This window comes from Staurois parvus, unplaced genomic scaffold, assembly GCF_062004578.1.
Source record: "Staurois parvus isolate SC_StPar_1 unplaced genomic scaffold, SC_StPar_1.0 ptg000948l, whole genome shotgun sequence".
NCBI lineage: Eukaryota > Metazoa > Chordata > Amphibia > Anura > Ranidae > Staurois > Staurois parvus.
In genome coordinates, this window is record NW_028318744.1 from 1,031,652 (window position 1) to 1,058,498 (window position 26,847).

Below are 26,847 nucleotides of genomic sequence, written 5' to 3' on the forward strand. Positions count from 1 at the left end.
CCTGGTATTTTAACACCTCAAGAAATGTGATGGGCAGTCAGAAAGTAAAAGCTGTGTAAATTCCATTATCTATACCATAGTTTGTAGACGCTATAACTTCACACAAAGCAATCAATATACACTTATTGGTATTTTTTTGTAACCAAAAACATGTAGCAGAATACATTTTGGCCTAAATTTATGACAAAAGTTTTTTTGGATATTTTTTATGACATCTATAATGACATCTATTTTTTTAAAAAAAGAAATATTTTTTCAAAAAAATTTTTTTGTTTATAGCACCAACAATAAAAAGTGCACAGGTGATCAAATACCACCAAAAGAAAGCTCTATTTGTGTTAAAAAAATGACATAAATTTCATTTATGTACCATATTGCATGACCGCGCAATCGTCCGTTAAACTAGCGCAGCACTGTATAGCAAAAAAAATGGCGTAAATTGCAGTATCTATACCATAGTTTGTAGACGCTATAACTGTCACACAAAGCAATCAATATACACTTATTGGGATTTTTTGGACCAAAAACATGGAGCAGAATACATTTTGACCTAAATTTATAACTATCTTTGAGTTTATTATTTATAGTCGAAAGTAAAAAATATCATTTTTCTTCCAAAGTTTTGGTCTTTTTTTGTTTATAGCGCGAAAAATAAAAAGCGCACAAGTGATCAAATACCACCGAAAGAAAGCTGTATTTGTGTGAAAAAAAGTACGTAAGTTTCGTTTGGGTACAGCACTGCATGACCGCGCAATTATCAGCTGAAGTAGTGCAGCGCCGAATAGCAGAAAGAGGCGTGGTCAGGAAGGGGGGTAAATACTCAGGAGGTCAAGTGGTTAATGCTAAAAAAGGGGGTAATAAAAAGTCCCCATTTTGGTGGTTCCAGCTCCAGATAAAAAGGTCTCAACTCACATAATGCAGAAACAATGAAAAGAAAGCAGAAAAGCGCGCGATAATAAGTGTATAAGTGAAGTAAAGCGTTAATAATAAAATGCACTCCCTGTGTAAGGGAAGATAAGGCGTGTCACCATGTTCCCAGAAGATTCTGCTGGGACTATGAAAGGCTTTCCGAATAGATCAAATGACAGAAACTGAATGGTAAAAAAGTCTGGCAATGGCGTCTCAGATCCACAGGTAAGCACAGAGAGAGGAAGGAGCTGGGCTCTTAACCAATCAATCCAGGTTGTCGACGGAGCTTCGGTGTGAACGGCCAGAAAGGGGGCCTATAACCTACTACCCCGGAGTCCGAAGTGACAGAGGTGTGCCTCAAACCTACGCTTCGCAGACTGGCGTGCTAACCACTACACTACAGCCATTGCTAAGGAAACAGCACTATCAACTTGACCTTTTTGGCACATGACGAAAGGAAATAATTTAGACCCAAAATATGAAAGCCCAACTTTTGCCAAAATGCTTTAATTAATTTTGGATAGAAGAAGAAAGGATCATGAGACTCCTTCAGGTTGGTGCTGTTAGTGGGGATGGGGAATCTCTCCAATGTGACACTGACGAAAAAAAGGCTTTTTTTTAGTATAGTTGGGGAAAGTTAGAACAGCTAACCTTTTTTTTACACAAAATTGCCACTGAAATGATTTATTGCTCACACATGCCATGGGTATATGTGGAATTACTCCCCAAAAAAATTCAGTTAGTTCTTCTGAGTATGGGGGTACCACATGTGAGAGGCGTTTTGGCAGTCTAGCCAAGTACAGGACCCCAAAATCCAATATTCACCTTCAGGCTGTTAAAGTTCTTTATTTCCTCGTTACACTTCCTGACTACCTATCACAGTATCGGAGGCCCTGAAATGCCAGGATAGCACCAACCTCCCCCCCCCCCCAAATGACAACTTTTTGGAAAGTAGACACCCCAAGGAATTTGATAGGAAGCATGGTGAGTATTTTGCAGATCTCGTTTGTTGCCACAAGTTTTCGAAAATTGAAGAAAAAGAAAACAAAATCATATTTTTTATTTTCCTTTTTTATATTTCAAGACCTTGTGAGTAAAAATGAGCTCTGCAAAATAATCACCACACCTCTTTTTAAATTCCTTAGGGTGTCTACTTTCCAAAAAGGGGTCATTTGGGGGGGTTGGTGTTATCCTGGCATTTCAGGGCCTTCGAAACTGTGATAGGTAGTGAGGAAGTGAACTGAAGAAGTTACACACCTTCAGGTTTTCAAAGTGGTCATTGGATTTCAGGCTCCTGTATGTGGCTAGGCTCCCAAAAAGTCTCACACGTGGTATCCCCATACTCGGAAGAGGTAGCAGAATGTATTTTGAGGTGTAATTCCACATATACCCATGGCTTGTGCCAGACATAAATCATTTAAATGACAACTTTGTGTAAAAAAAAAAAGGTTTTTGTCATTTTCCAGAAACTTGTGGAAAAAAAAGAAATCTTCCATGGACTCAATATGCCTCTCAGCAGATAGCTTAGAGTATCTACTTTCCAAAAAGGGGTCATTTGGGGGTGTTTGTACTGTCCTGGTATTTTAACACCTCAAGAAATGTGATGGGCAGTCAGAAAGTAAAAGCTGTGTAAATTCCATTATCTATACCATAGTTTGTAGACGCTATAACTTCACACAAAGCAATCAATATACACTTATTGGTATTTTTTTGTAACCAAAAACATGTAGCAGAATACATTTTGGCCTAAATTTATGACAAAAGTTTAGTTTTTTTGGATATTTTTTATGACATCTATAATGACATCTATTTTTTTAAAAAAAGAAATATTTTTTCAAAAAAATTTTTTTGTTTATAGCACCAACAATAAAAAGTGCACAGGTGATCAAATACCACCAAAAGAAAGCTCTATTTGTGTTAAAAAAATGACATAAATTTCATTTATGTACCATATTGCATGACCGCGCAATCGTCCGTTAAACTAGCGCAGCGCTGTATAGCAAAAAAAATGGCGTAAATTGCAGTATCTATACCATAGTTTGTAGACGCTATAACGTTCACACAAAGCAATCAATATACACTTATTGGGATTTTTTGGACCAAAAACATGGAGCAGAATACATTTTGACCTAAATTTATAACTATCTTTGAGTTTATTATTTATAGTCGAAAGTAAAAAATATCATTTTTCTTCCAAAGTTTTGGTCTTTTTTTGTTTATAGCGCGAAAAATAAAAAGCGCACAAGTGATCAAATACCACCGAAAGAAAGCTGTATTTGTGTGAAAAAAAGTACGTAAGTTTCGTTTGGGTACAGCACTGCATGACCGCGCAATTATCAGCTGAAGTAGTGCAGCGCCGAATAGCAGAAAGAGGCGTGGTCAGGAAGGGGGGTAAATACTCAGGAGGTCAAGTGGTTAATGCTAAAAAAGGGGGTAATAAAAAGTCCCCATTTTGGTGGTTCCAGCTCCAGATAAAAAGGTCTCAACTCACATAATGCAGAAACAATGAAAAGAAAGCAGAAAAGCGCGCGATAATAAGTGTATAAGTGAAGTAAAGCGTTAATAATAAAATGCACTCCCTGTGTAAGGGAAGATAAGGCGTGTCACCATGTTCCCAGAAGATTCTGCTGGGACTATGAAAGGCTTTCCGAATAGATCAAATGACAGAAACTGAATGGTAAAAAAGTCTGGCAATGGCGTCTCAGATCCACAGGTAAGCACAGAGAGAGGAAGGAGCTGGGCTCTTAACCAATCAATCCAGGTTGTCGACGGAGCTTCGGTGTGAACGGCCAGAAAGGGGGCCTATAACCTACTACCCCGGAGTCCGAAGTGACAGAGGTGTGCCTCAAACCTACGCTTCGCAGACTGGCGTGCTAAACACTACACTACAGCCATTGCTAAGGAAACAGCACTATCAACTTGACCTTTTTGGCACATGACGAAAGGAAATAATTTAGACCCAAAATATGAAAGCCCAACTTTTGCCAAAATGCTTTAATTAATTTTGGATAGAAGAAGAAAGGATCATGAGACTCCTTCAGGTTGGTGCTGTTAGTGGGGATGGGGAATCTCTCCAATGTGACACTGACGAAAAAAAGGCTTTTTTTTAGTATAGTTGGGGAAAGTTAGAACAGCTAACCTTTTTTTTACACAAAATTGCCACTGAAATGATTTATTGCTCACACATGCCATGGGTATATGTGGAATTACTCCCCAAAAAAATTCAGTTAGTTCTTCTGAGTATGGGGGTACCACATGTGAGAGGCGTTTTGGCAGTCTAGCCAAGTACAGGACCCCAAAATCCAATATTCACCTTCAGGCTGTTAAAGTTCTTTATTTCCTCGTTACACTTCCTGACTACCTATCACAGTATCGGAGGCCCTGAAATGCCAGGATAGCACCAACCTCCCCCCCCCCCAAATGACAACTTTTTGGAAAGTAGACACCCCAAGGAATTTGATAGGAAGCATGGTGAGTATTTTGCAGATCTCGTTTGTTGCCACAAGTTTTCAAAAATTGAAGAAAAAGAAAACAAAATCATATTTTTTATTTTCCTTTTTTATATTTCAAGACCTTGTGAGTAAAAATGAGCTCTGCAAAATAATCACCACACCTTTTTTTAAATTCCTTGGGGTGTCTACTTTCCAAAAAGGGGTCATGGGGGGGGGGGTTGGTGTTATCCTGGCATTTCAGGGCCTTCGAAACTGTGATAGGTAGTGAGGAAGTGAACTGAAGAAGTTACACACCTTCAGGTTTTCAAAGTGGTCATTGGATTTCAGGCTCCTGTATGTGGCTAGGCTCCCAAAAGTCTCACACGTGGTATCCCCATACTCGGAAAAGGTAGCAGAATGTATTTTGGGGTGTAATTCCACATATACCCATGGCTTGTGCGAGAAATATATCATTTAAATGACAAGTTTGTGTGAAAACAAAAAGTTTTTGTCATTTTCCAGAAACTTGTGGAAAAAAAATAAATCTTCCATGGACTCAATATGCCTCTCAGCAGATAGCTTAGGGTGTCTACTAGAGATGAGCGAATCGAAGCAGGCGAAGTGGAATTCGAGTCGAATATTGGAAAATTTTCGATTCGCGTCGAATCCGAAATATAGCCTACTTCGGACACGCGAATCAAAATTTTTCCTAAAATGGCGGCGGACATGTGCGGCGACGGAGCGGGGATGTCTGGGAAGGCGCGCAGACAAGGCGCGCTGACCCATAATGCATTCCTTAATGACATGTGATCGCATTAGCCAATCAGCAGCCAGCCAGCCAGCACTGTGTAATGGTTGAGCTATAAATAGCGGCCATTTTAGAATTCTTCATTTGCCTCCAGTCATTCAACAGAGGCAGACCGCTCTGTATTAGGGACAGAGTTAGGGCCACAGAAACGTTACTTGGGGACAGAGAAACGTTACTTAGGGACAGAGAACCATTACTCAGGGACACAGAATTGTTAATGAGGGCCACAGAATCGTTACTTAGGGACAAAGAAACGCTAGTTAGGGCCACAGAATTGTTACTCAGGGACAGACAGAATTGTTACTGAGTGCCAGAGAATTGTTACTTAGGGCCACAGAAACGTTAGTTAGGGCCACAGAATTGTTACTCAGGGACAGACACAGAATTGTTACTGAGGGCCACAGAACTGTTACTTAGGGCCACAGAAACGTTATTAGGGCCACAGAATTGTTACTCAGGGACAGACAGAATTGTTACTGAGTGCCAGAGAACTGTTACTTAGGGCCACAGAAACGTTAGTTAGGGCCACAGAATTGTTACTCAGGGACAGACACAGAATTGTTACTGAGGGCCACAGAACTGTTACTTAGGGCCACAGAAACGTTAGTTAGGGCCACAGAATTGTTACTCAGGGACAGACACAGAATTGTTACTGAGGGCCACAGAACTGTTACTTAGGGCCACAGAAACGTTAGTTAGGGCCACAGAATTGTTACTCAGGGACAGACACAGAATTGTTACTGAGGGCCACAGAATTGTTACTTAGGGCCACAGAAACGTTACTCAGGGACACAGAATTGTTACTTAGGGCCACAGAACTGTTACTTAGGGCCACAGAAACGTTAGTTAGGGCCACAGAATTGTTACTCAGGGACAGACACAGAATTGTTACTGAGGGCCACAGAATTGTTACTTAGGGCCACAGAACCGTTACTTAGGGCCACAGAATTGTTACTCAGGGACAGACACAGAATTGTTACTCAGGGACACAGAATTGTTACTGAGGGCCACAGAACCGTTACTTAGGGCCACAGAAACGTTACTCAGGGACACAGAATTGTTACTGAGGGCCACATAACCGTTACTTAGGGCCACAGAATTGTTACTCAGGGACAGACACAGAATTGTTACTGAGGGCCACAGAACCGTTACTTAGGGCCACAGAATTGTTACTCAGGGACACAGAATTGTTACTGAGGGCCACAGAACTGTTACTTAGGGCCACAGAATTGTTACTCGGACAGACACAGAATTGTTACTCAGGGACACAGAATTGTTACTGAGGGCCACAGAACCGTTACTTAGGGCCACATAAACGTTAATCAGGGACACAGAATTGTTACTAAGGGCCACAGAACCGTTACTTAGGGCCACAGAATTGTTACTCAGGGACAGACACAGAATTGTTTCTTGAGGGACACAGAATTGTTACTGAGGGCCACAGAACCGTTACTTAGGGTCACAGAAACGTTAATCAGGGACACAGAATTGTTACTAAGGGCCACAGAACCGTTACTTAGGGCCACAGAATTGTTACTCAGGGACAGACACAGAATTGTTACTCAGGGACACAGAATTGTTACTGAGGGCCACAGAACCGTTACTTAGGGCCACAGAAACGTTACTCAGGGACACAGAATTGTTACTGAGGGCCACAGAACCGTTACTTAGGGCCACAGAATTGTTACTCAGGGACACAGAATTGTTACTGAGGGCCACAGAACTGTTACTTAGGGCCACAGAATTGTTACTCAGGGACAGACACAGAATTGTTACTTAGGGACACAGAATTGTTACTGAGGGCCAAAGAACCGTTACTTAGGGCCACAGAAACGTTAATCAGGGACACAAAATTGTTACTGAGGGCCACAGAACCGTTACTTAGGGCCACAGAATTGTTACTCAGGGACAGACACAGAATTGTTACTCAGGGACACAGAATTGTTACTGAGGGCCACAGAACCGTTACTTAGGGCCACAGAAACATTACTCAGGGACACAGAATTGTTACTGAGGGCCACAGAACCGTTACTTAGGGCCACAGAATTGTTACTCAGGGACACAGAATTGTTACGGAGGGCCACAGAACTGTTACTTAGGGCCACAGAATTGTTACTCAGACAGACACAGAATTGTTACTCAGGGACACAGAATTGTTACTGAGGGCCACAGAACCGTTACTTAGGGCCACAGAAACGTTAATCAGGGACACAGAATTGTTACTGAGGGCCACAGAACCGTTACTTAGGGCCACAGAATTGTTACTCAGGGACAGACACAGAATTGTTACTCAGGGACACAGAATTGTTACTGAGGGCCACAGAACCGTTACTTAGGGCCACAGAAACGTTACTCAGGGACACAGAATTATTACTGAGGGCCACAGAACCGTTACTTAGGGCCACAGAATTGTTACTCAGGGACACAGAATTGTTACTGAGGGCCACAGAACCGTTACTTAGGGCCACAGAATTGTTACTCGGACAGACACAGAATTATTACTCAGGGACACAGAATTGTTACTGAAGGCCACAGAACCGTTACTTAGGGCCACAGAAACGTTACTCAGGGACACAGAATTGTTACTGAGGGCCACAGAACCGTTACTTAGGGCCACAGAATTGTTACTCAGGGACAAAGAATTGTTACTGAGGGCCACAGAACCGTTACTTAGGGCCACAGAAACGTTAATCAGAGACACAGAATTATTACTGAGGGCCACAGAACCGTTACTTAGGGCCACAGAATTGTTACTCAGGGACAGACACAGAATTGTTACTCAGGCACACAGAATTGTTACTGAGGGCCACAGAACCGTTACTTAGGGTCACAGAAACGTTACTCAGGGACACAGAATTGTTACTGAGGGCCACAGAACCGTTACTTAGGGCCACAGAATTGTTACTCAGGGACACAGAATTGTTACTGAGGGCCACAGAACTGTTACTTAGGGCCACAGAATTGTTACTCGGACAGACACAGAATTGTTACTCAGGGACACAGAATTGTTACTGAGGGCCACAGAACCGTTACTTAGGGCCACAGAAACGTTAATCAGGGACACAGAATTGTTACTGAGGGCCACAGAACCGTTACTTAGGGCCACAGAATTGTTACTCAGGGACAGACACAGAATTGTTACTCAGGGACACAGAATTGTTACTGAGGGCCACAGAACCGTTACTTAGGGCCACAGAAACGTTACTCAGGGACACAGAATTGTTACTGAGGGCCACAGAACCGTTACTTAGGGCCACAGAATTGTTACTCAGGGACACAGAATTGTTACTGAGGGCCACAGAACTGTTACTTAGGGCCACAGAATTGTTACTCGGACAGACACAGAATTGTTACTCAGGGACACAGAATTGTTACTGAGGGCCACAGAACCGTTACTTAGGGCCACATAAACGTTAATCAGGGACACAGAATTGTTACTGAGGGCCACAGAACCGTTACTTAGGGCCACAGAATTGTTACTCAGGGACACAGAATTATTACTGAGGGCCACAGAACTGTTACTGAGGGCCACACAATTGTTACTCGGACAGACACAGAATTGTTACTCAGGGACACAGAACTGTTACTGAGGGCCACAGAACCGTTACTTACGGCCACATAAACGTTAATCAGGGACACAGAATTGTTACTGAGGGCCACAGAACCGTTACTTAGGGCCACAGAATTGTTACTCAGGGACAGACACAGAATTGTTACTGAGGGACACAGAATTGTTACTGAGGGCCACAGAACCGTTACTTAGGGCCACAGAAACCTTAATCAGGGACACAGAATTGTTACTGAGGGCCACAGAACCGTTACTTAGGGCCACAGAATTGTTACTCAGACAGACACAGAATTGTTACTCAGGGACACAGAATTGTTACTGAGGGCCACAGAACTGTTACTTAGGGCCACAGAATTGTTACTCGGACAGACACAGAATTGTTACTCAGGGACACAGAATTGTTACTGAGGGCCACAGAACCGTTACTTAGGGCCACAGAATTGTTACTCAGGGACACAGAATTGTTACTGAGGGCCACAGAACCGTTACTTAGGGCCACATAAACGTTAATCAGGGACACAGAATTGTTACTGAGGGCCACAGAACCGTTACTTAGGGCCACAGAATTGTTACTCAGGGACAGACACAGAATTGTTTCTTGAGGGACACAGAATTGTTACTTAGAGCCACAGAACCATTACTTAGGGCCACAGAAACGTTAATCAGGGACACAGAATTGTTACTGAGGGCCACAGAACCGTTACTTAGGGCCACGTAAACGTTAATAAGGGACAGACACAGAATTGTTACTGAGGGACACAGAATTGTTACTGAGGGCCACAGAACCGTTACTTAGGGCCACAGAATTGTTACTCAGGGACACAGAATTGTTACTGAGGGCCACAGAACCGTTACTTAGGGCCACAGAATTGTTACTCAGGGACAGACACAGAATTGTTACTCAGGGACACAGAATTGTTACTCAGGGACACAGAATCGTTGAATTAAAGAGTATGTCAGACAACATGCAGAGGAGTGGCAGAGGAGGCAATGTTTTAGGAGCGAGCAGACGTGGCAGCAGAGGAAGGGGTCGAGGCAGCACTATTCGCAGCCAGAGGCCAGTGCTCCCGGTGTCATCCAGCGGTCGTGTCTCCACCGACAACCCTGCCGTCATCGATTGGTTGGCTCGGTCGTCTTCCTCTTCCCAGGTCACCTCTGACACCTACAGCCAACGGTCGGTGGGTACGTCAGACACAACCGTTAGTTGGCATGGCCCGGGAGCAAGCCCACTGAAATCACGTGTCCTCTACCTGCCCCTGTCCTTTGCTGTTCCCTCACCAAGCGAAGTATCGCATGCTGTGGGCTCAGCCCCACTGTACAGTGAGGAAGAGCTAACAGAGGGCAGTCAGGAACGGGGGGAGACATCCGCCTTTCAGCAGCCAGGCGAAGAAGTACTGGCGAGGAGAGTGGTTCGGTAGCCGGTCTAGAGACAGGTCTGTCTCCTGACCCAGACGCAGCCGAGGGGGCTAGTAGTGAGGCGGAGACCCTACTTGATGATGAGGAGGTTGATCGCACTTGGCAGCCTCGTCGTCATCAGGTAATTTCTTCCGCATCATCAGGAGAAGAGGGTGCCAGCTTGGCAGCGAGCGAAACAGTCGGTGGGTTGCCCAGGAGGCAGCAGGGTCACAGCAGTGTCAGTGGAGCCAAACGGCCACGGAGTAGAGCACCAGCTCCACTGCAGCCTACCACCACGGCCAGTAGTGGTGCCGGTGCGCACGGAGGAAGTAGCAGTCAGCCAGTGAGGAGTAGCGGGGGCAAAGTTTCCTACTCGGTGGTGTGGCAATTTTTCATCAAGCCGCCCGAGGAAGTAAACGTAGCCGTATGTCGACTATGTGGCCAGAAAGTAAAGCGTGGCCAGGGGGCCCATGTTGGGACTACAGCGTTGCGTCAGCATATGCAGCGTCGCCATTCGGTGGCCTGGGAAAACCGTGATAAAGATACGGCGGTTCTGCCTGCCCCAGCCCCCGCTCCATCACCCGCTCCGTTACTTGCTCCGTCACCCGACGTCAATCGCCCTCTATCAGCCAGTCAAGGCTCCAACACCTCTGCTGAGGGGAGTTGTCGCTCGTTGGCATCTTCCGCTCGTTCAGATGCTCCTTCTCCTGCTACTCCTCTTCTCGGATTCCGTCAGCAGTCTTTCTTGGAATCCGTTTCCAAGAGACAACAGTTTGCGAGCACGCACCCGACGGTGCAAAAGCTGAACGTCCTCCTGTCCAAGTTGCTGGTGCTGCAGTCCCTCCCTTTCCAACTGGTGGACTCAGCACCTTTCCGAGAAATGATGGCTTGTGCCGCGCCGCGGTGGAGAGTGCCAAGCCGTCATTTCTTCGCCAAAAAGGCAGTGCCAGCCCTGCATTCACATGTAGAAGAGATGGTGGGCCAGTCTTTGAGCATGTCGGTCTCTGCCAAAGTGCACGGCAGCGCCGACGTGTGGAGCTGTAACTACGGTCAGGGACAGTACATGTCATTTACGGCCCACTGGGTGAACGTGGTGCCGGCACAGCCGCACCAGCAACTTGGACAGGTCACGACGCTTTTGCCTCCACGTTTGCACGTCCTTGGTCCAGCAAACATGTCCGCCTCTACCACCTCTTCTTCCGCCGTGTCCTCAGCCGCCACCCCCGTGCCAAGTCCCATTACCCGACCGGCATATCACATGTGCAGGGCGCAACGGTGTCACGCTGTGCTGCACCTGGTATGCCTTGGCGAACGTAGTCACACAGGGGAGGAACTTCTGAGTGTAATGAACAGAGAAATCGACAGATGGCTGTCTCCGCGCAAACTGAAAATCGGAACCATGTTGACCGACAACGGAAAGAACATGGTGTCTGCTCTGCGTCAAGGAAGGTTGTGCCATGCGCCATGCATGGCTCACGTGTTCAATCTGGTTGTCAAGCGGTTCCTAAAATCCACCATCCCACTGCAAGACATCCTTAAAATGTCACGTAAACTTTGCATGCATTTCAGCCATTCCTACACCGCAAAGCACACCCTCATTGAGCTGCAGCGGCAGAACGGAATTCCACATCATCGCCTGATCTGCGACGTTGCAACAAGGTGGAATTCAACCCTACACATGTTAGACCGCCTTTACGAGCAGCGAAAGGCCATCACCGATTTCCTGGGGTGGGGTGGTAGGAGCAGTGGCAGCTCCACCAGCAGCGGCTGCCTCAGTCTGCAGTCGATGATGAGTAGCTTTCTTCACCAGCGCAGTGAGGAAACTACGAACCAGCCGCAGCAGCAGCAGCAGCATCAGGTGGACCTGGAGCAGGAGCTCAAACAACAGGCTTGGGCCTACTTGGACAGCACCCTGCCAACCGAGGTAGACAATCCCCTTGACTACTGGGCAACGAAACTTGACCTTTGGCCCCAACTAGCTGAATTTGCCCTTGAAAGGCTGTCATGCCCGGCCAGTAGCGTGGCATCGGAGCGCGTGTTTAGTGCGGCAGGAGGTATTGTAACTCCGCGGAGGACACGACTGTCCACCGAAAGTGTGGAGAGACTCACGTTTGTGAAAATGAATCAGGCGTGGATTAGTCTGGATTTCAAACCACCAGTTCCTGACACAACTGACTAAATCCGCCATGAATCATGCCACAAACATGTGCCACTTTCAGGTCTCCTCACACACTGCTGGTGTGTTCCATTTTTTGTCATAGGGTGCTGGCAGATTACGGGCCTCACATAGCTGCTGCCAGGCCCCTAATCTGCCATGGGCCCCTATACCGCCTCCTCATGCTGCTGCCAGGTCCACAGTCTCTCATGCCATGTGCCACTTTCAGGTCTCCTCACACTGCTGGTGTGTTCAATTTTTTGACATAGGGTGCTGGCAGATTACGGGCCTCACATAGCTGCTGCCAGGCCCCTAATCTGCCATGGGCCCCTATACCGCCTCCTCATGCTGCTGCCAGGTCCAGAGTCTCTCATGCCATGTGCCACTTTCAGGTCTCCTCACACTGCTGGTGTGTTCAATTTTTTGACATAGGGTGCTGGCAGATTACGGGCCTCCCATAGCTGCTGCCAGGCCCCTAATCTGCCATGGGCCCCTATACCGCCTCCTCATGCTGCTGCCAGGTCCACAGTCTCTCATGGGTCCCTGTACGGCCTCCCATTGCTGCTGTCTCAATCGCCACACTCTGCCATGTGCCACTTTCAGGTCTCCTCACACTGCTGGTGTGTTACATTTTTTGTCATAGGGTGCTGGCAGATTACGGGCCTCACATAGCTGCTGCCAGGCCCCTAATCTGCCATGGGCCCCTATACCGCCTCCTCATGCTGCTGCCAGGTCCAGAGTCTCTCATGCCATGTGCCACTTTCAGGTCTCCTCACACTGCTGGTGTGTTCAATTTTTTGACATAGGGTGTTGGCAGATTACGGGCCTCCCATAGCTGCTGCCAGGCCCCTAATCTGCCATGGGCCCCTATACCGCCTCCTCATGCTGCTGCCAGGTCCACAGTCTCTCATGCCATGTGCCACTTTCAGGTCTCCTCACACACTGCTGGTGTGTTCAATTTTTTGTCATAGGGTGCTGGCAGATTACGGGCCTCCCATAGCTGCTGCCAGGCCCCTAATCTGCCATGGGCCCCCGTACCGACTCCTCATGCTGTGACGTTGCAACAAGGTGGAATTCAACCCTACATATGTTAGACCGCCTTTACGAACAGCGAAAGGCCATCACAGATTTCCTGATGTTAAAAGCGGATAAAGGTACTCCCTGTGTAACTTAGATGTCAGCCATTGGCAGCTCATGCGTGACACCTGCGCTTGCTCAGGCCCTTTGAGGAGGCCACGCTATTCGTGAGTCGGCAGGACTATGGGATGAACGAGGTCATTCCTCTGTTGCACGTCCTGGAACAAATGCTGTTAACAATGGCTGGTCAGAGTGCGGTAGACGTGGCGCACAGATCTCAGCGCCACATGACCCCTGTGGGGGCAGGACAGGAAGAAGAGGAGGAGGTAGAGGAGGACATTGGTGCTCAGGAATTATTGAGTGAAATGGGTGGTTTTTCCACTCAGCGGACAAGAGTGGAGGAGCAGGAGCATCTGGTAGAGGAGGAGGAGGAGGAGACAGAGGACCCAGACGCACCGTGGTAGTATGCTGTGGAGATGGAGGCAGGGAGTCCCTCGCATTCCTTGGCACAAATGGCCCATAGCATGATCGGTTGCTTGCGTAGCGACAGCCGAATAATAACCATCAGACAGAGGGATGACTTTTGGCTGTCCACCTTGTTGGACCCTCGCTACCGTTCCAAAATGGTGGCCTTTTTCACACTTTTTTTTTCCATTTTGTCATAGGTTGCTGGCAGATTACAGGCCTCCCATAGGTGCTGCCAGGCCCCAAATCGGCCATGGGCCCCCGTACCGCCTGGTCACGCTGCTGCTGGTCCCACAGTGTGACCTGGGTCCCTGTACCACCTCCCATTGCTCCCACTCTGCCATGTGCCACTTTGAGGTCTCCTCACACTCCTGCGGTTTTCCATTTTGTCATAGGTTGCTGGCAGGTTACAGGCCTCCCATAGGTGCCGTCAGGCCCCAAATCGGCCATGGGCCCCCGTACCGCCTGGTCACGCTGCTGCTGGTCCCACAGTGTGACCTGGGTCCCTGTACCGCCTCCCATTGCTCCCACTCTGCCATGTGCCACTTTGAGGTCTCCTCACACTCCTGCGGTTTTCCATTTTGTCATAGGTTGCTGGCAGGTTACAGGCCTCCCATAGGTGCCGCCAGGCCCCAAATCGGCCATGGGCCCCCGTACCGCCTGGTCACGCTGCTGCTGAGCCCACAGTGTGACCTGGGTCCCTGTACCGCCTCCCATTGCTCCCACTCTACCATGTGCCACTTTGAGGTCTCCTCACACTCCTGCGGTTTTCCATTTTGTCATAGGTTGCTGGCAGATTACAGGCCTCCCATAGGTGCCGCCAGGCCCCAAATCGGCCATGGGCCCCCGTACCACCTGGTCACGCTGCTGCTGAGCCCACAGTGTGACCTGGGTCCCTGTACCGCCTCCCATTGCTCCCACTCTACCATGTGCCACTTTGAGGTCTCCTCACACTCCTGCGGTTTTCCATTTTGTCATAGGTTGCTGGCAGATTAAAGGCCTCCCATAGGTGCCGCCAGGCCCCAAATCGGCCATGGGCCCCCGTACCGCCTGGTCATGCTGCTGCTGAGCCCACAGTGTGACCTGGGTCCCTGTACCGCCTCCCATTGCTCCCACTCTACCATGTGCCACTTTGAGGTCTCCTCACACTCCTGCGGTTTTCCATTTTGTCATAGGTTGCTGGCAGATTAAAGGCCTCCCATAGGTGCCGCCAGGCCCCAAATCGGCCATGGGCCCCCGTACCGCCTGGTCACGCTGCTGCTGAGCCCACAGTGTGACCTGGGTCCCTGTACCGCCTCCCATTGCTCCCACTCTACCATGTGCCACTTTGAGGTCTCCTCACACTCCTGCGGTTTTCCATTTTGTCATAGGTTGCTGGCAGATTAAAGGCCTCCCATAGGTGCCGCCAGGCCCCAAATTGGCCATGGGCCCCCCCACCGCCTGGTCACGCTGCTGCTGAGCCCACAGTGTGACCTGGGTCCCTGTACCGCCTCCCATTGCTCCCACTCTACCATGTGCCACTTTGAGGTCTCCTCACACTCCTGCGGTTTTCCATTTTGTCATAGGTTGCTGGCAGATTACAGGCCTCCCATAGGTGCCGCCAGGCCCCAAATCGGCCATGGGCCCCCATACCGCCTGGTCACGCTGCTGCTGGGCCCACAGTGTGACCTGGGTCCCTGTACCGCCTCCCATTGCTCCCACTCTGCCATGTGCCACTTTGAGGTCTCCTCACACTCCTGCGGTTTTCCATTTTGTCATAGGTTGCTGGCAGGTTACAGGCCTCCCATAGGTGCCGCCAGGCCCCAAATCGGCCATGGGCCCCCGTACCGCCTGGTCACGCTGCTGCTGGGCCCACAGTGTGACCTGGGTCCCTGTACCACCTCCCATTGCTCCCACTCTACCATGTGCCACTTTGAGGTCTCCTCACACTCCTGCAGTTTTCCATTTTGTCATAGGTTGCTGGCAGATTAAAGGCCTCCCATAGGTGCCGCCAGGCCCCAAATCGGCCATGGGCCCCCGTACCGCCTGGTCACGCTGCTGCTGGTCCCACAGTGTGACCTGGGTCCCTGTACCGCCTCCCATTGCTCCCACTCTGCCATGTGCCACTTTGAGGTCTCCTCACACTCCTGCGGTTTTCCATTTTGTCATAGTTTGCTGGCAGGTTACAGGCCTCCCATAGGTGCCGCCAGGCCCCAAATCGGCCATGGGCCCCCGTACCGCCTGGTCACGCTGCTGCTGGGCCCACAGTGTGACCTGGGTCCCTGTACCGCCTCCCATTGCTCCCACTCTGCCATGTGCCACTTTGAGGTCTCCTCACACTCCTGCGGTTTTCCATTTTGTCATAGGTTGCTGGCAGATTACAGGCCTCCCATAGGTGCTGCCAGGCCCCAAATCTGCCATGGGCCCCCGTACCGCCTGGTCACGCTGCTGCTGGGCCCACAGTGTGACCTGGGTCCCTGTACCGCCTCCCATTGCTCCCACTCTGCCATGTGCCACTTTCAGGTCTCCTCACACTCCTGCTGGTTTCCATTTTGTCATAGGGTGCTGTATGGCCTCCCATTGCTGCTGCCTCCACCGCCACACTGTGGCTCCAAACACTGGTTTTGGCCCCGTGACTGGCCAAATGAGTGAAGTGTGCGGTGATTCTAAGATCGACGGCACTCATCTGCATGTCATACTGACTGACAGTATTATTTCTCTTCCCCAGCAGACTCCAAGGGCATTTAAATTAAAGGTACAGTGTTCTGCACTAATATTAAGTCTCTCTGAAGCCTAGAAACACCCTTTTTTAAGTTAAATTCACAGCGAATATATTCGACTCGAATCTAATATTTTCCACAAATTCGCCGAATCACTCGAATTGAATTTTTGAATACTTCGCTCATCTCTAATATTAATGGTTGAAAAAATTGAAATAAATAAATTAGCAGAAAAATAATAGCTAAAGACTGATGAGAGAAGGAATTAACTGGGACAGAGTAGGTTAACATTTAATTGAAAAAAAAAAAAAGAAATTGATCATTTGACCCTTCTAGTTTGGGGTAATCCACTGCAAGTGTCAAATTTATTTTTTTTAACTGGAGTTCAGCTTTAAAGAAAAATCATCATTGCAACTTTTTTACGTGCTCATTTCCTTTGCTTTATTTTCAGTTATGTTATTTGTTTCTTTGACCTTTTTTTGCGGGCGCTCATAACACCATTGACATGTTCCGGAAAACCAAGTCCTCATACGTTCTATACATGCTAATATTTAGCCACAAAACTGCAATGATGGTCCAGTACGCAGCTCTGATAGTCTTCATCTGTAAGTATCTGCTTTTACTATTGTCAGTATTTAATTATCTACCTATTTACCTTTATGTTGCCATATACACTCACCGACGACTTTATTAGATGCAATTGCTTGGTAACACAAATTGTTAATCAGCCAATCACATAGTAGAAACTCAATGCATTTAGGCATTTAGCCGTGATAAAGACGACTTGCTGAAGTTCAAACCGTACATCAGAATGGAGAAGAAATGGGATTTAGGTGACTTTGAACGTGGCATGGTTGTTGGTGCCAGACGGGCTGGTTTGAGTATGTCAAAAATTGCTGATCTGCTGGGATTTTTTCCACAACCATCTCTAGGGTTTACAGAGAATGGTCCTGAAAAAGAGAAAATATCCAGTGAGAGGCTGTTGTGTGGAGGAAAATGCCTTGTTGATGTCAGAGGTCAGAGGAGAATGGGCAGACCGGTTTAAGATGATAGAAAGGCAACAGTAACTCATGACAATATGGACCAACATCTCTGAGGAATGTTTTCAACACGTTGTTGAAATTATGCCACGAAGAATGAAGGCAGTTCTGAAGGCAAGAGGAGGTCCAACCAGATACTAGCAAGGTGGACCTAATAAAGTGGCCGTTGAGTGTATATCCTACATGTTGTTACTTATTCTACTTATTCAGTGAACGAGGATCTAGTCATTTTTTTTAACACAGTTGTGAAAAATAGAATGATTTTACTTGAAGAGGCGGGACATTCTATCATCCTCATGGGACTTGTAGTTTGGCAACACCTGGAGGGCCGCCAGTTTGACACCCGTGCTTCTAGAATGCAGGGGAAAACATTCAAACCAGCAGACTGTGAAGCACAGAACAGTCCAAAGCAATCAACAACTCCACTGTAGACAACATTAGAGTTTGAGCTTCACTGATTACAGAGGAGCCCAAAAGAACTAAATTTGCCAAACAACCTAGCAACCTAACTGAGGAAGGGGGGGGGGGGGTGATAAAATCGTATCTCCATCCCCTTCATCAGGATTTGAACAAACCAGCTGCTGATGGATTGCTGTGCAAAATCACATTGTCAATAAAAAAAAAAACTTGTATTTTGACTTGAGTATTATCATATGGGGCTTCAATTATTACTCACAATTAACACATCATACAGTATATTTATATATATTTATAATTCTTTTTGTAGACACAATGTTTTTGCATAGACTGCCATTTGTATTTCAAATATGTAACAGTTTTTGTTTTATTTTACAGCCACGATCCTTGGACACTCAGGTGAGTCTTTATTTTAGATCTATCATTCATTCAACCAATCAATCGATTTTGCTAAATTATTGAAATGGCAGAAACATAAAGAGGATTCTAGTAGCTATGGAGTTAAATTGTTACTTGTGAGCCACAAGGAGTTATTTACTAAATACAAACTATAATATTACTAAATTAAGTGCATAAAAAACATATATATTAGATCGCAAGGTACTACATACACCCTCTCTAGGTGTGTAAATGTAAACCATATAATCCAATATTGTACCGCGCTCCAATATATTCTACCTCATGTGATATAGTGAATACCTGTGTGTGTCTCCAATTGACAAACAATTACATCAAACTATGATACTTAAATCCATAATTAGTATAAATGTGAAAGATATTAAATTTTCTATAAGTGAAAAAACAGAAAATAAGGTGAGAGAGGAGACTATTTCTATGCTATGATCTCCCAAATAGATTGATATTTCTCCTCTGTGTTTAATTTTAATCTGAACAAAACATCTATAATGTTAAAATGTATGTGGGGAAAAATATGTATATTTTTCTATTTATGTAGTATATTATTTAGTCATTCAGATGGGTACATCATATAATGTGCCGTTCAATTTGCCATATGATAGTCCTCCTCTGTATGAATTGAGATGGTATATTCAAACTGGATAATATTATAGATCTGTGTCCACTGTGTGAACCTCTCTCTCCTTAGCACAGCCTCCTCAATAGATCATTCTCCACTGGCTGCTTGGCTTAATCCTCCATATTTGGAACATAAAAAGAAGGGAAAAGAAACATAGTGTCTTATCCGGGATTACAGTTGTTTAATGTGCTTTGATTTTCCACTCACATGGTGAAAGATATAATAGCGCTTTACATAAAATGTATCCAAATCGCATTAAGATCAGCCTCATAGGTGTGTCTGCCTTCAGTGTGTATACTCGCCGTTCCTCTGTGGATGCGTGATGATGTCACCGCCCCTCCCCTACGCGTTACGCTACAGGGACTCGTAGCTTCCTCTGGGGGATGTAGTTTTTCTATTGATCTATTGAGAAGGCTGTGCTAAGGAGAGAGAGGTTCACGCAGTGGACACAGATCTATAATATTATCCAGTTTGAATATACCATCTCAATTCATACAGAGGAGGACTATCATATGGCAAATTGAACGGCACATTATATGATGTACCCATCTGAATGACTAAATAATATACTACATAAATAGAAAAATATACATATTTTTCCCCACATACATTTTAACATTATAGATGTTTTGTTCAGATTAAAATTAAACACAGAGGAGAAATATCAATCTATTTGGGAGATCATAGCATAGAAATAGTCTCCTCTCTCACCTTATTTTCTGTTTTTTCACTTATAGAAAATTTTATATCTTTCACATTTATACTAATTATGGATTTAAGTATCATAGTTTGATGTAATTGTTTGTCAATTGGAGACACACACAGGTATTCACTATATCACATGAGGTAGAATATATTGGAGCGCGGTACAATATTGGATTATATGGATTCTAGTAGCTACATACATACTGTATCTCAATGCACCCTTTCAACACTGAAAATACCGCATACTCCTGATCGTGTGGATATGATGTTTGTACATCATGATTCCAGAACACCGATCGCTGTACGGGACCTCTGTGTGAGGTCCTGATCATGTGATCACTGATTGGCCAATCACTTCTGACATCATTGCTTACTACGTGTGAATGATTACAGAGGTCACATGGTACAAGGCTATTCACAACAGCCTTGTACCATGTGACAAGCTTTTTAAAAATGATAATTTTTGGTTATAAACTAATTTGTGTTATTTTTTTTTTACTAAAAAGATAACTGAATAAATTTTGTCCAAGATTTATGAAGAAAGATTATTTATTTTCAAAATTTTATAAGAAAAACACTTTTTTTTGTTCCAAATTTTTGGAATTTTTCATTTATAAAAAATCCCAGTAGTGAATAAATACCACCAAAATAAAGTTTTATCTATCTCAAAAAAATGTTAAAAAATTCAAATGGGTACAGTGTTGCATGACCGCGCAATTGTCATTCAAAGTGTGATAGCGCTGAAAGCTGAAAATTGGTCTGGACTGGAAGGGGATGAAAGTGTCCGGACTGGAAGGGGATGAAAGTGTCAGGACTGGAAGGCGGTGAAAGTGTCAGGACTGGAAGGGGGTGAAAGTGTCCGGACTGGAAGGGGGGAAAGTGTCCGGACTGGAAGGGGATGAAAGTGTCAGGACTGGAAGGGGATGAAAGTGTCCGGACTGGAAGGGGGTGAAAGTGTCCGGACTGGAAGTGGTTAACTTTGTTGCCCTTCTCTGGACTCTCTCCAGTTCCAGCACATCTTTCCTGAGAACTGGTGACCAGAACTCATACCACTCCAGACCAGTCAGAGTATACACTATTTATCACCATCCTCTGTACGGCCCCTGTAACCAATTTTCTATCCATGTACAAACGCTATGGTTCATGCCTACAGACCTCAGTTTGTAAATTAAGCGTTTATGGGGACTGTGTCGAATGCTTTTACAAAATCTAGATACACCACATCCACAGGCCTTCCCTTATCTAGATGGCAGCTCACCTTCTCATAGAATGTTAACAGATTGGTTTGGCAAGAATGATCTTTAGTAAAGCCATGCTGATTAATACTAATGATACCATTTTCATCAGCAAAATCTTGGATGTTGTCCCTTATCATCCCCTCCAATAGTTTACATACTATTGATGTTAGACTGTCTGGCCTGTCGTTTCTAGGAACATATCTCTGGCCTTTTTTATATATTGGTACCACGTTGACCCTTCACCAATCTGCTGGTACCATTCCTGTCAGTATGCTGTCTGATCACTGCGAATCCCACACTGCAGCAGTGTGAACCTAGACTCAAGTGACTAGCTTTCGAGGGACCCTTCTGTGACAGGATTATGTTTAAGGCACCCTGTGCCTGTTAAGGGGTACAGGGTGTGTATGTGAATGTCTGAGTCTTGTGTATAGTGTGTGTTCCTTTGTTCTCGGCCACATGGCTGTCCATTGTCTGTTTGCCATGTGCTACCCCCCATTGTGCTGTGTCTTCCTGTCCAGCCAACTATTATGGGATGTACTGTTTGTGTATTGGTGTGGGGGTTGGTCAATGTCCTTTACCATGTGTTTCATCCCATTGTTCTGTGTCTTGGTTGGATGGGGAGGGGTGATGAGGTGTTTCCTGCCTATACTGTAGCCCTTCCCACTGATAGGGTGGGCTGATGATGTGTTTCCTGTCCCTGGTTGTCTTTCCCTGCCCTCTGTATAAAACATGTTGTTTGTGTACAATAAAAGGAGTTGGCTTTCTGTCTTAAGAAGAGCTGGGTGTTGTATATTTTCCTGAGGGATTTCAAGGGTGTGGTCCGTGGATGGTGTTCGGACAGGGGAAGCTGCGGTATAACGGAATATACCCAAGTGCGGTCGGGTACCGGTTCTGTTACACCTTCTATTCTGCATTATAGCAGAATACTACAAAACTACATTTTATTGTGTGCAGTTAACTTGGCATAAGTTGCAATTCCATTTGAATCCTCTTCAGGATCAGCAGTCAGCCCTGTGGTAACCTTCACCCCAAATGTGAGGAAGATCTTCACAGTAGAGTCTATGAAAATGACGTGTGATGTGGGGTCTACTGCAAGCGGAGAGCTGACCTACGTCTGGTACAAAGATGGTAACAGGGTGTTTGACGGAAAAATCTATAACATTACATCTGCAAAGATTGTGCATAGCGGGAACTACAGATGCTGGGCCAATGGAGAAGGAAGTGACACTGTCAGACTGGATGTCGTTGCTGGTTAGTTGGAAATGTACAATTTAATGTGTTCTTTGTCCATGCCAGACCCTCTTAGGGTCTACTGTATATCAACAGGTTCTTTTTCCATAATCAGTGCAAGGCAGCCAGGCCCACAGCAACAGTCCATCCACAATGGCTCAATAAACAGTCTAGAGGTGTCTTGCCTTAGCACAAATAAAGAGGCTTTAATTACAAGATCCCAGTAACAGTCAGAGGTGTAGCCTCCAGTCTGGAAAAGAGGTGATGTCTAGGGATAAGCAGTCTAACTGGAGGAAAGTTCAAAACTAACCTCAGAAAGTACTATTGTACTGAAAGAGAAGCTGATGCTTGGAATAAACTTCCAGCAGAGGAAGTGAGCCAGTCAACAATAAATAGCTTCCAACATGCTTGGTACAAGCATAGATCTATACTCTAGACCAGTGGTCTCCAAACTGTGGCCTGGGGGTGGGGGGGGGCAGACGTGGCCCTTTGCATGCCTTCATCTGGCCCTTGGGGCACTATTTCAACAATGGGGCATAATTCCTCCCACTGACATATATGATGGGGCAGAATTCTTCCCAATGACACAAAAAATGGAGTCCACTAAAACCATTGATGGGGCACAATTCCTCTTAATGACACCAATGATGGGGCACAATTCCTCCCACTGACAGCAAAAATGGGGCATTGTTTTTTTCCCACTGATAGGATCTTTTCTGCTTCCAGTTGGTACAGTTCAGCCCCCCTAAAGTCTGAGGGACAGTAAACTGGCCCTCTGTTTTTAAAGTTTGGAGACCCTTGCCTGCTCTAGACAAAAAAGTTAATGAAAAAAACTCCCCAAAAAAAGGAAAAAAAAAAACAAAAATAAAAAAACAAATTGGGTGGACTCGATGGACCACTCGGTCTTTTTCTGCCGTCACTTTTCTGTGTTTCTATGTAATTGATAAAGGGAACATGGGGGTGCAGGGCACAAAGCATCTGTTGTATACCTATACTCAGTGCGGGGCCAAGACTTTCCAGTCCCCCCTCCCAAGATTAGGTTTTCCCCGGTTGTCTTCTGCAACTGGGATCTATGATATTAGCACTACAGCATTGCCTGTTTGAGAGCCGCAAGATAAAACAAAATAAAAATTGTTGAGCGTCTTGCTGGCACCCCGAAATGCAGACCAGACCCTCACAAGCATGCCACTGGTGCAGTCAATGGACCGCACCATCAGAGACATCATTGCTCCTCTGTTCATGCTCCTCCTGTCAGGTAAGGCAGCCTGTAGGCAGCAGGGTGGGTCAGTAAAAGATGGAAGAGGTGAAGGCAGGTTCTCAGTCTGGTTGAAGGTACTCTGCAGGCTGCTTCCCCGCACAACACACTGCACCCGGGGCAGCTGCCCCTGCTGCCCCTCCTAGTCCCAGCTCTGCCCATACTACAAATGAACCTCATTGTAGAAGCAATACTGTGTCCTGTAACCATCATTTGATCGTGTGATGTGACTATGTGTTCCAGACCTGGTGATCCTGAAGGTTCCGCTCTATGTTCATGAAGGAGATGATCTGACTTTGGAATGTCGCCATCGTTTTGGCTACATGGAAAAATATACAACTTTCTACAAGGAAGATTCTGTCATTCCAAACCAGGGATATACATCTACATTACATGTAGGAATAGTAAACTGGATGAACAGTGGGAGATACAAATGTACAAAGGAAATAACTTTGTATCCAAATGCAACGTTCACAGATGAAGCTTTTATCTCCATACAAAGTAAGTCATAGGATCTTTACCTATCTAAGCTTTAACATAGCTTTAGGGTTTTATTAAACCTTTGGCTACCAGTTTACATTTGTGCCCACTTTTAAATGCACATTTTAGTCCTGAAGATGAGTTAAGCACCCAAACATTTTATATTTTCTGAAAGCAGAGACCCTGGGGAAAAAAAATGGTAGTAGTTCCAATTTTTTTTATTTATGTCAAACGATGTTACTGCAATGTTTAATCAAACCCATATTTTGACTAGAGTGATGAAAGGTTACTTTTAGTGCACACAAACACATGATATTATCCAATTTTGGTGAAAAATATGAAAATGGGGTTGCATCGAGTAAATAGACACCGAACATGCCAAGCCTTAAGAATTCACTCCTGAAATGGTGACAAACTTTGGTATCTAAAATTGTCCAAAGGCAATGCTTAAGGCTCCATGCACACTAGTGGGTTTTTTTTTAAGTTCAAAAAACGCTGGGAAAAAGTGCTGGTAATAGTGTTTTTAGTAGCATTTTAGTAGCGTTTTAGTAGTGCTCAGCATTAAAAATGCACTGGAATGCACTGGAGTGCACCAAAAACGCACTGGAACACACATGTCCCTATTTGAATTGAAGAAAAAGAGAGGGAAAAAATTAATTGAAATGTATAAAAAAAGCACGTCAAAAACACATAAAAAAAAGCACCGGAATGCACCAAAAACGCCATAAAAATGCACATGCAAAAACACATCCGTAACGCATCTGGACTGCGCTTCTATAGTGTGAACCAGCCCTTAAAAGGCATCAGGGGCATATTAAAGCTTTACATGTCACCTCTGGACCCCATTGTTCCATTGAAGCTGATCAAGAACAGATAGTGCTTGATCAGCTTTTTCCTCGGCCACAGTGGCCAGGGAATTATAAAAAAAAAGGACACCCATGCTTCAAAAACCTCAATCAGAAAAATAAAATGAACACATGTGTAAATCATATAAATATAGAAAATATGTATAGGCAGTATGTATAAAAATATCCAGCTGCAGCTCACCAAATGTATTTAAATACCTCTAAAAACTAAAGAAAAAAGAGAGCTGCGCCATTTAATAAATACTAATGAAATACTATGTGTCAAAATATGAATAAAGTGTCCAATCTGTGCCCACTCACCGGATTTAGTTGACCCCTTGTAAGAAGGTCTATCAGTGCTCTTAATGTAACATTCTCCTCCTCCAGAAAAGATCACCCCCAAGAGGCACAAAACCAGACCTCCACAGGCGTATTCAATCACACATGGGAGTCATGAGAGACACAGACCAATAAGTATTGTGCACCGTCATTATTAAAAACTGTTCAAAATAAAATAAAAGGCACTCGCAATAGCAAGGTGACCATCCTGGCACCCAGAATTAATAGCTCACCAAGAATCAGGAACTGCGGCTGCTCCGCTCACCCTGGAGCCAGTGTGTGTTCCACCGAGCAGAAATGACATTACTGGAAGTCCCGCCTGTGTTTCATTACTGACTGAACGTCTTCAGGAACCCCTCCAGGGTGAGTGGGGTGGCAGTTTCCTATCGACACACCTTGAGGTATTTCAAAGAATTTATTAGGCCACTTGTAGCCTGAAAGAAGAGAGAATTAATAAGTGCATTTGTACAATCAGTAAAATGTTAAACACCTGCAGTATTCTGACTAACAGTAATTAACAAAACCGATCTGCATTCACCTAACAGCATATAAATACAGTCCTAACTTGCTATATGAGTGTCAGAGATGCGGGTGTGACCAGAAGTGTGTGGACTGACACAGGGAAATGCAGGCTTCAGATATGGTATAAATAAGACAATTTATTAAGACTAACAATACAAACATAAACGCAGTGCACCAAACCCCAAGCTAACACAAATACATACAACAAGGTGAAACAAACCCAAACCTAAACTGATACAGATACACAGGTACATACACATATAGAGCACAACGTAGTCAGGCAGGCCGGGTCGATAACTATCGGGCAGGTAGGTACAGGAGGAGCATGTGGAGAGAATGGTCAGGGTCACAAGCCAGGGATCAAACAGGAGAAGTCAGCAGAGGTCAGGATCAGGCAGGGTCGGCAACAAGTCAGGCAGGGACAGGGACAGGAACAGGAATGCAGGTTACAGGGTACAGGGGCCCATGGAAAAACACACACCAAGGCACAGACTGCAGGTCTGGCCATTCCTTAAATACACCTGCAATCAGCCCCAGGTGATGGCTAATTGCCGAAGTGAACCTCTGGTTGTTGAGAGCACCCGCTGGCCAGCCCTGGTACTGTAGCCCACAAGGCAGGTGAGTCCCACCATTATTGGCAAGTCCATTCCTGACAGTACCCCCCCCCCCTCAAGGAGCAACCTCAGGACACTCCAAGCAGTCCTAGCTGGGCAAAATGTCCCACCCGCCGGGTCTGGTGACTGGCGGGATATCAAAGACTGGCACATCGGGCTGGACACCGGACGGAGGCACTTCGAGCTGGACACCGGACGGAGGCACTTCGGGCTGGACACCGGACGCAGGCACTTCGGGCTGGACACCGGACGGAGGCACTTCGGGCTGGACACCGGACGGAGGCACGTCGGGCTGGGCACCGGACGGAGGCACATCAGGCTGGACGCCGGATCACCAGGCGGAGCAGCGGGTACCGGGCCACCAGGCGGAGCAGCGGGCACCGGGCCACCAGGCAGGGCAGCAGGCACTGGGCCACCAGGCGAAACAGCAGGCACCAGGCCCCCAGGCAGGGCGGCAGGCACCGGGCCACCAGGCGAAGCAGCGAGCACTGGGCCCCCAGGCGGAGTGGCGGGCACCGGGCCACCAGGCAGGGCAGCAGGCACCGGGCCACCAGGCCGAGCAGCAGGCACCAGGCCCCCAGGCAGGGCGGCTGGCACCAGGCCCCCAGGCAGGGCGGCG

The 26,847-nt window shown here is 46.2% G+C and overlaps 1 protein-coding gene across 1 annotated transcript in view; it reads left to right on the plus strand.

The window, feature by feature from the left end:
- Positions 1–17,012: 17,012 nt before the first annotated feature.
- Positions 17,013–26,847, plus strand: part of LOC149441778 (Fc receptor-like protein 2) — a 75,192-nt gene continuing 65,357 nt past the window's right edge. Inside the window, exons 1-4 of the mRNA XM_089656905.1 lie at positions 17,013–17,112; positions 18,343–18,363; positions 21,940–22,194; positions 23,672–23,929. Of these exons, the coding sequence (XP_089513031.1) occupies positions 17,013–17,112; positions 18,343–18,363; positions 21,940–22,194; positions 23,672–23,929 (634 nt within the window). The remainder of the gene's footprint in view (positions 17,113–18,342; positions 18,364–21,939; positions 22,195–23,671; positions 23,930–26,847) is intronic.